The sequence below is a fragment of the Molossus molossus genome, unplaced genomic scaffold (genome assembly GCF_014108415.1).
Source record: "Molossus molossus isolate mMolMol1 unplaced genomic scaffold, mMolMol1.p scaffold_m16_p_1, whole genome shotgun sequence".
In the NCBI taxonomy this organism is placed as follows: Eukaryota; Metazoa; Chordata; class Mammalia; order Chiroptera; family Molossidae; genus Molossus; species Molossus molossus.
Genome location: NW_023425344.1, coordinates 229,791,077 through 229,805,022, shown reverse-complemented (window position 1 = coordinate 229,805,022; position 13,946 = coordinate 229,791,077). Strand labels below are relative to the sequence as shown.

The following is a 13,946-nucleotide window of genomic DNA, read 5'->3' as shown; positions in this document are numbered from 1 at the left end:
ACGGGATCAAACCCACGACCTTGGCGTATTAGGATGATGCTCTAACCAACTGTGCTACCTGGCCAGGGCACTATCTTTGTTTTAACAAGAGGCTACATTGCAACACAAATACAGGGGATGTGCTGTGAGTTGGTGATAGAACTAGTAATGGTGCCAGGATTTCTGACTCTGATCCTTAATGAAGAGGAGAAAAAGAAAACCCAAAAAGACCACACTTCTTCCCCTAAGTAATTTAGTTTGATCTTTCAAACTAAGTGAAATGGCTTTTCCCTATGGCTCAGTGTAATCTAATGCCTCATTCTCGTCAGAGGCAGTTATTTGTGGTTCATAATCTTGTAATCCTGCTGTTTGCACAAATTCAGATAAGGTCAAGGAATCAGATTTTACCCCAGTGTGACCTTTTTGCTCTAAAAATAAGCCAACATTGTCCCTATAGGGAAGACTGATGCTTCGCTTAAATAATGGTTCTTCAATTCCCAGTAGCTCCCGCGTGTGCCGAGAAATTACCTGAAATACAAGGATAATTTTTTAATAGGACTAACCTGAAAATACAACTAAATCAAAGCAGTTTTACTTACTTTCCTAGGCCTCTTGAATGCTAACCCCTTAAGTTGTTTCTATGGGAAAATAAAATAATGAAATAACACTTTGAAAGGCTTACTAGCCTGGCCTTATCAAGACAAAGTTCTTAAGAGAAACATTAACGTGATTTATCTTTTTAAAAGTCCTATTTAAAGATGTTTGTAGGTCCTTGCATCAGATGGCCACGGATGGGTTCAGTTCTTTCTTTTGGCTGAGCAAGTTGACCAACCATATGAGCAAATAATATTTTCAGATTAGAAGCCATGACTCTCTGGGAAGGTTAATAAATAACTTGTCTATAAGGAGCTCAGTTAATCTGAAACTAAAAAAAATTATGCAAATAGTTATTCAATTTGTTTGACTAAAAATAAATCTTAAACACTAAAAAGCAGACATTCAACTTCCAGCTACTTTATTAGTACCTATACTTGTATAGTCTTTTAAAGCATCTTTTGCCACAATCTTCAATGTTTCTAAGACAATTCGTATTCATTGAGCACCATGCCACTTGATATCCTAGATTAAACTGTCATTGCATTTTCAAATTTTAGTTTTAATCATAGGTCTGTTGTTAACATTGCTATTTGAATTCAAATTCTGCCTCTGGTTAAGACTGTTGTCCATGAAGTGGCTGCAAGAACACAGCCAAAGGACTATGTGAAATGAATTTTTTTATTTTTAATTTAGAACTACTGGCCACAGTTATAAGACTGTAAAATTCATGCTACCGACAATTCTACACCTGATACAAAACTGCCCATTTGCCACATATTTGAGGTAGGAAAGATGCCTTTCTTCTCAAATTGTATTTGAATTGGTTTTTGTTTAGACTCTCTAGATGGTTTGTGGGTAAGAGAGAGTCTACATAGTTGTCCTGCATTTCAAGTGGGACTACTAATTAAGGTCTGTAGCAAGAGGTTTCTAAGAGTTGCGATTCAAATTAGACAGGTGGCTCTTAAGAATTCTCATTTATAATTGATGTTGCTACACTGAGCACCGTGCTTGGTCAACACCTCACCCTGACTCTCCTTTTGAATGTCGCTTACTAGAAGAGGTTATTTCACAAATTCACTGAGCTTTACAGATGGTGCCCCCAGGAGGGGCCTTGTAGTCATTCACTATTAACCAAAAGAGTTATGTGCCTATTGTAGGCCAAGAGAGTCCGTAATGTTTAATATCCTAGTGTAGAACGTAAAAGTGTTATAAAGCAATTAATTACATGTGGAATCAAGAAATATAATCCAACCATCCCTCCTTTAATTCAGTAATTCTTAAGATATGTTTGAGGCTCACTGATGGACCATGAGGGTCCTCTGATAGGCTATCAATTTACCTAAAACTGTGAGTTCTTTCTTTAATTCTGACAAATAATCAGCAATAAACTTTATTTTTGCCTAAGATTTACAGCAACTTACTAGTAACTTACTTGAGTTAGTAAAGATTGTTAAAACTAGGTATTCAGGAAGATTAATATTAGAGTTTTCTAAGGATTCTTAATTCCATATTTTAGGATGGTGGCCCATGCTCAGTGCTTGGCATCACTGCAGAGCACCTACCTCACATGGTCTCAAGTAGGTATTTGTATCACCTACAGGTTTTTTTTTTTTATCCTCACCTGAGGACATTTTTTGTTCAGATAGAGTGGGAGGGAGAGAGAGAGAGAGAGAGAGAGAGAGAGAGAGAGAGAGAAACATCTACGTGAAAGGGATACATTGAGTGGCTGCCACCTGCACGACCAACCAGGGCCGGGGACAAACTGCAACTGAGGTACATGCCCTTAGCAGGAACCGAACCCGGGTTTCTCTGGACCGCAGGCCAACGCTCTAACTGCTGAACCAAACAGGCCAGGGCTCACCTACAGTTTTTAAGAAGATTCTAATTATTACTATATCATCATGTATCTTGTGTTGACCATGATTTTCAAAGGCTGCTATTTTTGCTTTTATTTGTACACTATTGATGGTTTTACATCATCATTATTAATTTTTACACACTGCTTAGTTACCTTATAGTAGTAGTGCACACTTGCTTAATTGGAACCTCTGATTTACTTTAATTAAACCTAAAGACATAATTTTTATGGTTCAAATATGAATCATCTATACCACTACTATTAAAACAGATGTATAGTTTTCTTAAAATGATTCATATAACAATGTGAATTAATCTTAAATGCATTTTGCTAAAGGAAAGAAGCCAGAGTCAAAGGCTACATAATTCCATTTATGTGACATTCTAGAAAAGTCAACACTAAGGGACACAAAGCAGATTAGTGGTTGCCAGAGACTGAGGAGGAGGGATGGGTTGACTACAGAGGGGACATGGGAAATAGTAGGGTGATATAATTGTTTTGGCTACATACATTTGTCAAAACCCATAGAACTTTACACTACAAAGAGTGACTTTATGCAAGTTTTTAAAAAGCTAGGATGTTGTGGTAACCCGTGACTGGATATAGGCTGTAGATAAGTGAATCTAACTGTATTACAAAGTAAGGCATTATGTTACTAAAGGAGACAGGGAAGAAAGGAGTTGACATTGCTTTGTCTAAGTAGTGAAAGGCTAAAGACAAACAAAACTGTACGCAAACACTGTACTCTATTTGGTAAATGTTTCTCATAGGGATATGTATTTATAGAGAAGGAGAGCCACTGTTAGAGAAAGACGTTATAAAAAAGCAAAGGGGAGTAGGGAATAAGAAGGATGGGAAGGCTAGAATGAACCCTGTGGTAATGGACTAGAGTCAGTATGAAGTCATAATGCCAAAAAGTACCCCCCAAAATAAAAAGGGGAGCATGTCAAAAGGAACCTGGAGCCAATGTGAAAGAGCTCCCAAATGGGGGAGAAGGGACAATTAAGCATAGAAGAGTTCCTTTTTTAATTTAAAATTTGATTTATTGATTTTAGAGAGAGAGGAAGGGAGAGAGTGAGAGAGAAACATTGATTTGTTGTTCCACTTATTTATGCATCCATTGGTTGCTTCTTGTATGTGCCCTGATTGGGAATCAAATCCATAACCTTGGCATATCAAGACAATGCTCTAACCAACTAAGCTACCTGGCCAGGACTATAGAAGAGTTCCTTAAGAAGAGTTCCAATTAAACATGGAAAGAATGAGAGAAATAGAAAATCATCATTAGAACAACATAGTAATAACTGCTGCAGACAAGATCCATTGATGAATGCTGAAATTAGTGGGCAAAACTTGAAGGAGAAACAGGATCTCTCCATAGCCTCAAATATCTCCTCCAATGTATCTATTACAGTGGTAGTTTTATTGTATGTCCATAAACTCTTAGCTATTCCTCTCTCTGGGAGGTGGAGCTTAATTCTCTTCTCTTTGAGTATAGGCTGGATTTAGTAACTCACTTCTAATGAACAGAATATGAAAGGGAAAAACAGTAACCTTACACTGTAGAAACCTAGCAGATACCACCTGAATCAAGCGATCAAGATAAACATCTCTAATAAGAAGTTGTGTTGATGCCATGTACTGTCTGATCTTATGAGAAGGGCTCATTACCTCGGTGACAGTCTCCCCCCAAAAGCATAACCTCATGGGAAACATGAGACAAACTAAAATACCTGACCACTGCTCTTCAGAGTGTCAAGATCATGTAAGACAAAGAAATATCAAGAAACTATCACATATTGGAGGAGACCAAGAAATGACAGCTAAATGCAAGGTGGTATCCCTGCTTGGATCATGGAACAACAACAAAAAAGGACATCAGTGGAAAAACTGCAGAAATCTGAATAAAATCTACAGTTTGTTTAATTGTGCTGTACTGTTAATTTTGCCAAATGGACCACGGTTACATAAGATGTTAACATTAGGGAAAACTTGGTGAAGAGTATACAGGAACTCTCTATTATCTTGGCAACTCTGGTAAAACAAAAAATTATTTGAAAATTAAAAGTTAAAAACTATTCTTGTCTAGTGATAATTTATGACATGTTGTTATAAACGTGTGCTATTTAAATAGTTTGCAACAAGGCAAGGGTAGTAAAACTGCTGAGATATTATAAAGCTTATATAGCTATAGTTTATAACATAAAGTCATGCATATACAAAAGGAATAAGCAATTCATCTATGGCTTACAAATATTTATCACAGAGTTCTTTTGTTCACTTGATGGAGAAAATAGTCAAAAATATTTCGAGATTTATATTCTAAGAGAGAAAGATAATGCTATCTTGTTTATCTTGTCCCTAGAATAAGATTGGCTTTCTTACCCCTTTTACCAAGGTAATGCATCACTACAAATGGGAAAGACAGGATACTGGTTTCTAGAGCTCCTCTGACCGGCCGAAAAGAAGAATTAGTGTTTCTTTCCTCCTGTACTCCTCACCAGTCTCATCTATACATTTACTTCTGTCATTTCAGTATATTGCAGGAAGGGCAAAGGGAAGGTGAGTTATTTCTGCAGGTGCAGCATGAGTAATTGCAAAATTAAGGAAGTAAAAGGAAGTTGAAGAGAATAGCAACTGGCCATAAATTAACTTCAAGTCTTATAAATGGGGTACACAGTTTAAATGTGGTTCAGTTTCTTAACAGCATGTCCAGAATTCTGTACTCTCAAGCAACCTGCTCTCCCCCAACTCCTCCCCCTCTCCGAAAGCCCATGAGTGGGAGAGAAAACATTAAAAAGATAACTTCATTGCTTAGGCATTGATGTGATAAACTGTGTACTAGGTGCTATATTTACAACAGTGGGATTAAATATGCTTAGTATATCTATATGGAAGGTAACTATGGCCTAAGTAAGTTCAGGTACGATTTCTAAAAAGTTACCTATGTCCTAGTGTATAATTAGCTTTTTTCATGTGGACTTAAGTGTCAAGCAAAGATTATCTAACATTCTTTGAATGTCTTGATCTTTATGTTACTCCAGTGACCTCAGGCATGGCCACATTTGTCTGGTGACTTTCATAATATGTATTCTGAAGTTAGCTTATTCAAACTTCCTGGGATATAAGAATAGACCACTGGATTCATCATTTACTCTTAAGGATTTCCAAAGCTTTTAAAGATCTCTTGTTTCTCATAAGACCAGAAAAAAGCATAACTGGAATTTTTATTGTACTGGAATCAGAATGTCAAGGAGGCAAAATGAATCAGAAGACTCTTAAAAATGTTTTTTCCATGATAAAAATATAAAACGAATGGCACTTAAATGTTTCAGGAAGTTGGATTACAAGTTACTATTTTGCGAATTCTGTTCCTTCTTTTTTTTTTTTATCCTCACCAGAGGACATTTTTCCATTTTTTGTTCAGGTAGAGTGGGAGGGAGAGAGAGGAAGAGAGAGAGAGAGAAACATCGACATGAAAGGAACACATCGAGTGGCTGCCACCCGCACAACTGACCAGGGCCGGGGACAAACTGCAACCGAGGTACGCGCCCTTAGCGGGAACCGAACCCGGGTCTCTCAGGACCGCAGGCCGATGCTCTAACCGCTGAGCCAAACCGGCCAGGGCTGTTCCTTCTTTTTGTATAGAAAATTTAGTACACTATAAACATAAGTAGAAATTAGAGCTTATAAATACAGTTGAACATAAAAAATTAAGATGTGCCCTGGTCGGTTTGGCTCAGCAGTTAGAGTATCGGCCCACAGACTAATGAGTCACAGGTTTGATTCCGGCCAAGGGCACAGACCTTGGTTGCCATTTGTCTCTGGCCCTGGTTGGGGTCGTGCAGGAGGCAACCAGTTGATGTGGGTCTCTCACATCGCTGTTTTTCTCTTTCTCCCTCCTTCCCACTCTATCTGAAGATAAATAGAAAAATATCCGGGGGTGAGGATAAAAAACAAACAAAACAAAAAGATGTACCTGGTAGTACTTGGTAGCTATGTGAGGACATGGTTGGAAATACCAATTTGCATAAGTGGTCCTTTTCTGCATTATGTACATGGAGGTTCGTTCAGGTTACAAAATTGCTCATTTAGGCAGAACCATTTATGGGCAATAGTGTATGGAATGAAACCACTGATATGTTGGGGAGGGGGGTATTAAAGGAAAGGTTATAAATGAGATTATGTATGTGAAGCTTTGTTAACTATCAAGCACTATAAATGGAGGGTGCTGTTATGGACTATTGGTGCTGGAGAGATCTTAGGAAATTGAGGTCTATAGAGGTAAATGTAACTTGTTTCCAAGTTAGGTAGCCAAGGAGGCAAAACACATTATGGTGTTACTTAATAAAAACAAAATGAATGCGAGCTTGGGAGGAGAGGTTACTGTGACCTGGAGATGTCAGGAAAGACTTCTTGGGGACATAAAAATTGAGCTGGGCCCTGGCCGGTTTGGCTCAGCGGTTAGAGCGTCAGCCTGCGGTACAGAGAGACCCGGGTTCAGTTCCCGCTAAGGGCACGTACCTCGGTTGCAGTTTGTCCCCGGCCCTGATTGGTCGTGCGGGTGGCAGCCACTCGATGTGTCCCTTCACATCGATGTTTCTCTCTCTCTCTCTCTTCCTCCCACTCTATCTGAACAAAAAATGGAAAAATGTCCTCGGGTGAGGATAAAAAAAAAAAATTAAAAAAAAAAAATTGAGCTGGGTCCTAAGGACGATTAAGATTCATATAATGCCCTGGCCGGTTTGGCTCAGCGGTTAGAGCATCGGCCCGTAGACCAGAGAGTCCCAGGTTCAGTTCCCGCTAAGGGCACGTACTTCGGCTGCAGTTTGTCCCCGGCCCGGGTTGGAGTCATGTGGATGGCAACCACTCGATATCTCTCTCACATCGATGTTTCTCTCTCTCTCTCTTCCTCTCCCTCCCTCCCACTCTATCTGAAGATAAATGCAAAAATGTCCTCAGGTGAGAATAAAAAAAAAAAGATTAATGTTAGTCATATGGGGGAAGGGAGAACTGAGCAAAGCTGCAGAAGGAGGAATGCAAAAGATAGGTGTGGGAAGGTGAGTTAAACCCGTGAGGCTGGAGTAGAAGATTCATGTAGAAGAGTGGTAGGGAGAGAATGATGGTTGGAGAAAAGTTGAGGAGGGCCTTGAATCCTAAACTAAGGGAGTTGAGTCTATCTTGTAGGCAGAGGGGGCCCAAAGAAGGTTTCTGAGTGGTATATAAAATGGTTGGAAGGTAAGAGTTTAAAAGCAGCGGCCTTGAATCCAAAGGGCTCACAGAGGCTAGAAGCAGGAGATTACTGGAATATTCTAAGTATAAGGCAATAAAGGTCCGAACAAGTGGGGAATAGAGAAAACCAGAAGAAAAGGAGGTTGATTTGAAGATAGAGAGTAGCATTGTTACAGTGTTCTTATGTAGAAACTTGATACACAACTCACCTTCATGTCCTCAAAATCTGTTATCCCCATCTGAGGGAGGTTTGAGCAGTTTACATGGATCAGTTTTCGGCCACTGATGAAGTTTGTGGTAAAACATTCCTGTCAGTGCAATGAGAACATCGCTTAAAAGATGTATGGCAAATGGAAGGAAGGAAAGGAGGGAGGGAGGAAGGGAGAGAAGGGTAGGGAAGGGAGGGAATAAATCATGTTTGTCTCCTGTTCTATACTGAGCAAATTGTAAATTAAGTAATAATCCTAATAATCCCACATATTTTCCATCTAAGCTTCTGATAACATTTCATACTGCTCCTTAAATAATTTTTTTGGCATTATATAACCAATAGTTCTTTTATGCCTCAATTACATCATTAAGCACAGGGTTACAAAAGATTCCAGATTTTGTATTATTTTGTGGTAGCCTAAGAACATAGTTGGCATCAATGAAATAAGAAAATTCTCTTTTAAATAAAACTATTTTTGGCTAATTGGCTATTTAAATTAGTACTGTTAGTACTATGACATACATGGCATATTTGGGACACTTAAGATTAATAGTACAAGTTCAAGTTAGGAAGCTAAAATGATTTCACAAAGTGCCAAAAAGTCTACCATGGATGAAATCTATTTAAAAAATTTAGTTTTCTATGAATAGAAACCTATGTAAATTTTGTAGTCTAATAGAAAAAACATACAAATGTAACTCTCCTTTCCTGTCCCGAAATACAAATATACATTAGTGGTGAGGCCAATGCAAGTTACCTCCACCATAGTCCAGGACTTTTCTATAATCCTTCTAGTAAGGAAGAGACAAGAGCTCAGATAAAGCAGGGGAATAAGAGGTAGATGTATGAGAGTATGTTTTTTAAAAAATGTTATTTTTATTTTTATATACCTTGTATTGAGGGAAGCCTAACTCGCTAATCCACTCTGCAACTTTTTCTGGACTCCACTGAAGACACTCAAATTGTAGCTCAATCCTTTTTTGTGACAGGGTTTCCTTATCTTCACGTACCAGTTTCTTCAACTTTAGGGACAAATCTGCAACTTTCTTTTCACTAAAGGACTCTCTTAAATCCCTCTGAGACTCTGAGTATAAGGCATTACTGGTATCAGTAAGCTCATATAGTACTGGCTGTTCTCCTGGAAACTCATAATCCCTATCTACTGAGTCTGCTTTTCTTACTGTGAAAGAGCCTAACATAGTGTCATCCACAACACTTTCAGTTTCTTTTACTGAGAGTTTTCTTGTTTGAGACTCAGAATCCTCTAGCTCATCACTGTCTACAAAATGCTTAAATTTGATTGGTTCTGGCCTATCTTCCTCAGTAAATTCTTCATGTGACTCTTGTCTAACTAATGGTTTGCCTTTATCTAGTAACTCTAAATCTTCATCGGCAGTTGGTTCTGTGTGTGTCTTCTCTTGAACCTCTGCTTTGGTCTTCTGTAGTGGCCCTTGACCTGCATCCTCAGTTGAGCTAATTTGTGTCTTTGGTTCTTTCTTTGGAAACTCTGGTGTAGTTTGTTCTGGAGGCTCTAGATCTTGCTCTTCAGTTGACTCTCCTAGTGTGTCCTCTTGTTTGGACTGCCATTGTGGTGCTAGTCCTGTCTCCTTAGTTGATTTTCTCTGCTTATCTTTTTGAATGGTTGGTTCAGTATCTTCTGGTGGTTCTAGAACTTTCTCCATAGTTGACCTTCTTTGTGTCACCTCTTGAATTTCTGGTTTGGTCTTTTCTGATGACTCTAGGTCTGTTTCCTCAATTGGTTTTCTTGATTTTTCCCCAGGAAACTCTGACTTGATCTCTTCTATTAGGTCTGGAATTTCCCCCTCAGTTGACTTTCTTTGTGTCTCCTTGGTAGACTTATTTGGTTTCTGGTCTGGAAACTCTGGTTTAGTCTGTTCAGGTGGCTTGGTCCCTTTCTCAATTGGTTTTCTTTCTGTCTTCTCTGGAACCTCTGGCTTAGTCTCTTCTGGAGACTCTAGACCTGCCTCTTCAGTAGACTTTCTTGGTTTCTCCTTTGGAAACTCTAGTTTATTCTTCTCAGATGGCCCTATTTCTTTCTCCTCAAGTGACTTTCTTTGTGTCTCCTCTGGAAACTCTGGTGTGGTCATCTTCAGTGGCTGTAGATCTGTCTCTTCAATAGATTTTCTTGGTTTCTCACTTGGAACTTCAGGTTTGGCCTGTTCTGGAGGTTCTAGACTTAACTCTTCATTTTGCTCTCTAAGTACTTCCTCTGGAACCCCTAGTTTGGTCTCCTCTAGTGACTCCAATCTTTCCTCATTGATTGTGGCTCTTGGAATCTCTGACTCGGTTTCCTTTGGTAGCTCTAGATCTGTTTCCTGAGCAAACTCTGTAACATCTAGTTTGGCCTCCTCTAGTGGCTCTAGGTCTGGTTCCTCCTGCTTTTCATCCATAGGGACCTCCAAATCCTTGAAAAGCTCTCCTATCACCTCTCTGGATATCTCCGACATGACCTCTTGGGGAATTCCTGTCTCAGTCTCGCTAGAAAGGTCTGTCTTTGACTCCTTGGGAATCTCTATCTCAGACGTTCTGGTTGGTTTTAGGAGTGAGTGTATGTTCTTAGCACTCTCCGGCGCCTGGTCTTTGAAGCTGTCTTCCTGGGTTTCTGGCTGTGGCGCTTGGTCCATCTCTTCAAGTGGCTCCAGGTCTGCGTCTGGCGTGACGTCTGGTTCTGCATCTTCAGCTATTTTAAGAGGCCCAGGCAGTTGCGGTCTTTCAGACCCCAGGTCTTCACCTTCATCGGGGTCAGATTCATAATCTTCTGGGACCTCAGCCATGACGCAGGTTAGCCGAGGCGCCGAGGCCTCCTAGCAACCCCAACTTCCGATAGCGTCGCTATGGATACCACGGTTTCCGGCCGGGTCTTCCGGAATCTTCCCCAGGTTTTGTTTGTTCTCGCAATCCCGATCTTTAAAAACCTGCCGTCAAAGCACGCAGCAGTCCTCCCCGCGGCCGCGTTGCCAGCCCGCGCTGGCCCGAGCTCCGCCACCGCTCCGGGGTGCGCGCGCTGCCCCTTCCGGCGGCGAGCTCCGCTCGGCTCCTCCCGGCGCGCCGCGGCCGCGGGCACGCTGCCTTCGGCTCTTTCCGGAGCCACTCGCGGCGGGCGGCGGAGGCGCTGCCGGCGCGGCTGCAGATGTCGGACCCGCAGGCGGCTGAGGGGCCGGGCTTCTGGGGCCCCGCAGCGGGTCGACGGGCGGCGGGCGGCGTCGGGGACGGCCCCGGAGTGGAGGGGAGCCAGGCGGCCGCCTCAGGTACGCAAAGTCGGGGCGCCGGCGGGGGGACGCCGCCCGATCTCGGGGCTCCGCACCTCGGCTCCGGGCTCGGCCGCGCTCTGCCCCGGCTGGGCAGCCCCTTCGCGCGCGGAGCCCCGTCTTCGTTCCTGCCGGGGCCCCGCTTTTCCGGGCCGCGACCCCCGGCCCGCCGTCGCCCGGGCCTGGGTCCGCTCTCGAGGCTGTTTCCTACCCCTGTTTCGAAATGCTTGGTTCCTGCCCGCTTCCTTTCTCGGGTCAGCGCAGAGGGTAGTGACAGGGCTGCTCCGCCCCGCGCCTCTTCAGCTGCAGCGCCCGCCGATCGCTCGCTGCCTGCCGACCCCAACCCCACTGGCTTCGCGTCCCCAGCGCTGGCTCCCCAGCCGGCCCCCGCCGCTGTCCGGCCCTCGCCTTTCCACGCGCCTCTGCCCCCTCCCGGGTTCGCAGCCTCGCCTTCTGTCCGGAACCCCACTTGGCTCCAGCCGCCCTGCCCACAGGCCCCCGCCTCGCCGCCTGCTCCCCTGCTCAGTGGGAGAGATGAGAAGGGAGTGGAATAGGCTGGCGGGGGGTCTTTTGAATGGACGTAATGGCCAGGAAATAGGGGCTGAAATAGGAACTTTGGCGACCTCTCTCAGTCTCCCGGACCCTCCTCTTCTTGTCCAGGGGACATGTCTCCACCATTTGTACCCACGCAAGTTCCTTCGTGTGGATTACTTCAGAGTCCAAAGGCACAAGGGTCCATCTGTCACACTTTTACCTGGCAAGCCTCTTTACGATCACTCTGCACGTGGCCACGAAAAGGATTCTCTTTTAAAATACAAAAGGATAGGGAAAGAGAACTGGTCTCACTAAGTAGCCAGTAGAAATTAATTTTCCAGGTCTGAAGTGAAAATAGACACCGTAATGGATAGCGATAGAGGTGAGACCACGGTGCCTGGGTTGGAGTCTGAGTTTTCAATGTACTGATTAGTGACCTTGAGTATGTTACTGCTGTGCCTGAATTTCCTCCTTTGTAAATTGTGGGTACCTGCTTAATAAGATCGCTAGGTTACATGAGTCACTATGAATGAGGAACTTGATGCCTAGCCCAGGTACACACCAAACTGGTGGTGTCCATTATTATGAATTAAGGTCTGTTTTTGCTCATCTAAACTCTGTGTACTGTCGGACGTGTTTCCTGTCTGTGTGTGACCCAGCATGGTGACCTCCCATGTTTGACTTCTATCCCAAATATCTCCCATCTCCTAAAGTTGCTTTAGTCAAACACACACATATCTTTGAATCACCTAGCTTTGAATCACCTAGCTTTTCCTGACCTTATGTTCTCTTACCTTTAAACGTGTAACAGTTTTTGTCTTTTTTTTCTTTTTATGAACTCTATGTCTTGTAGTAAAATCAAAATTGATGGCACGTATTTAACTTTATAGTGATAGAAATTTGAAGCACAATTTCTGAAAGATTAAGCAGATGAACACTCAGAAAATCTCCTAAACATCTGTCCCTTGCATATGTCAATATTTATAAAATAAGGATTGTTTTCCTTTTACTTCCCCTTTACATCCTTGTGTGGTTATGGCAAACACACCCAAGCATTTAAAATAGAAAGGTTTTGCCTAGCCTGAGTGGCTCAGTTGGTTGAGCGTCACTCTGTGCCCCAGAAGGTTGCCTGTTGGATTCCTGGTCAGGACATATACCTGGGTTGCAGGTTCGGTCCTCATTTGGGTGTATGTAGAGGGCAGCTGATGGATGTTTTTCCCCCCTTCTATCTCCCTTTCTCAAAGCATGTCCTAGGGTGAGGATTAAACAAAAAGTAAATAAATAAAGTAAAATAGAAAGGTCTTAAGAATAGTTTGGGGCCCTGGCTAGGTAGCTCAGTTGGTTGGAGCATCCTCCTGATTCACCAAGGTTCCATCTTCCCTTAGGGTACATGTAAGAAGCAACTAATGAATACATAAAGAAGTGGAACAATAAATTGATGTTTCTCTCTCTCCTTTCCTCTCTCTAAAATCAATTAAAAAATATGTTTTATTGATTTTTTAGAGAGAAAGGAAGGAGAGGGAGAGAGAGAGAGAGAAACATCAATGAGAGAGAAACATCAATTGGCCGCCTGCTGCATGCCCTCCACTGGGGACCAGGCCCACAACCCAGGCATGTGCCCTGACTGGGAGTCAAACCGGCAGCCTCCTGGTCCATGGGTCAATGCTCAGCCACTGAGCCACACCGACTGGGTTCTAAAGTCAATTAAAAACAAAACAAAACAAAACAGATAACTCAAGATATATTGGAGGGCCCAGCTGGAAGATAAATTGAAGGATAATGGATTTGTCTCTGAATGCTACCCTCCCCCCTACCTCTACCCCCAATTGGTTCCTGCATTCACTTTTTCCTCCCAGGACATTGATAGAAATGCTTAGGGTTACTTTCTCCCTCTTGTCCTCAAAAAGCAGGGTGAGTATTGATTTCTTTTTATTTCATGTAGGGACTTGTTAATGTATCCTAGAGCAGGATCTTCCCCTTTGAGGTAGGATTTGTTGCTAATAAAATAATAGTAATGATAGTTTACATTGCTTGCTCTGTGCCAGAATGTGGAAAAAGATTTATTTGTATGTGTCATCTGACTTCTTGTAAACTATAACTTTCTCCCCATTTTGCAGCCAAGAGAGGTTAACTTATTGCCCAAGTTGCCTGTGGAGTTTTTACTGTCCATATGAAATTGTCACCTTGTTATGATGAAGTTTACAATAGCTTATTTTAATTTTTATTGGCCATTAGTCAAGTATTAGTACTCCAGGGCAGGTATGGT

General features: G+C 42.3%; 2 protein-coding genes across 5 annotated transcripts in view; one reads left to right on the top strand and one right to left on the bottom strand.

Annotated features, from left to right (window-relative positions):
* Nucleotides 1–216: 216 nt before the first annotated feature.
* SAMD15 (sterile alpha motif domain containing 15) lies at nucleotides 217–10,697 on the bottom strand. Its single transcript, XM_036255381.1, has 3 exons — nucleotides 8,768–10,697; nucleotides 7,876–7,974; nucleotides 217–507 (listed from the first exon to the last, which is right to left on the bottom strand). Exons 1-3 carry the CDS (start codon nucleotides 10,670–10,672, stop codon nucleotides 271–273), a joined length of 2,241 nt encoding a protein of 746 aa, XP_036111274.1. The 5' UTR covers nucleotides 10,673–10,697; the 3' UTR covers nucleotides 217–270.
* Nucleotides 10,698–10,978: 281 nt separating this feature from the next.
* Nucleotides 10,979–13,946, top strand: part of TMED8 (transmembrane p24 trafficking protein family member 8) — a 40,604-nt gene continuing 37,636 nt past the window's right edge. For all 4 annotated transcript variants that reach the window (XR_004958866.1, XR_004958863.1, XR_004958865.1 and 1 more), the window contains exon 1: nucleotides 10,979–11,146. Coding sequence is in view for 1 of the 4 variants with exons in the window: in XM_036255395.1 (XP_036111288.1) it covers nucleotides 11,029–11,146 (118 nt within the window). In the remaining 3 variants the exon portion in view is untranslated. The remainder of the gene's footprint in view (nucleotides 11,147–13,946) is intronic.

Coding starts and splice junctions, on each gene's coding strand:
- SAMD15 (XM_036255381.1), bottom strand. CDS start 10,672: ATGGCTGAGGTCCCAGAAGATTATGAATCTGACCCCGATGAAGGTGAA. Junction 7,975..8,767: donor TAGGCTTCCCTCAATACAAG/GTATATAAAAAT, acceptor TTGCACTGACAG/GAATGTTTTACCACAAACTT. Junction 508..7,875: donor CAGATTTTGAGGACATGAAG/GTGAGTTGTGTA, acceptor CTTGTATTTCAG/GTAATTTCTCGGCACACGCG.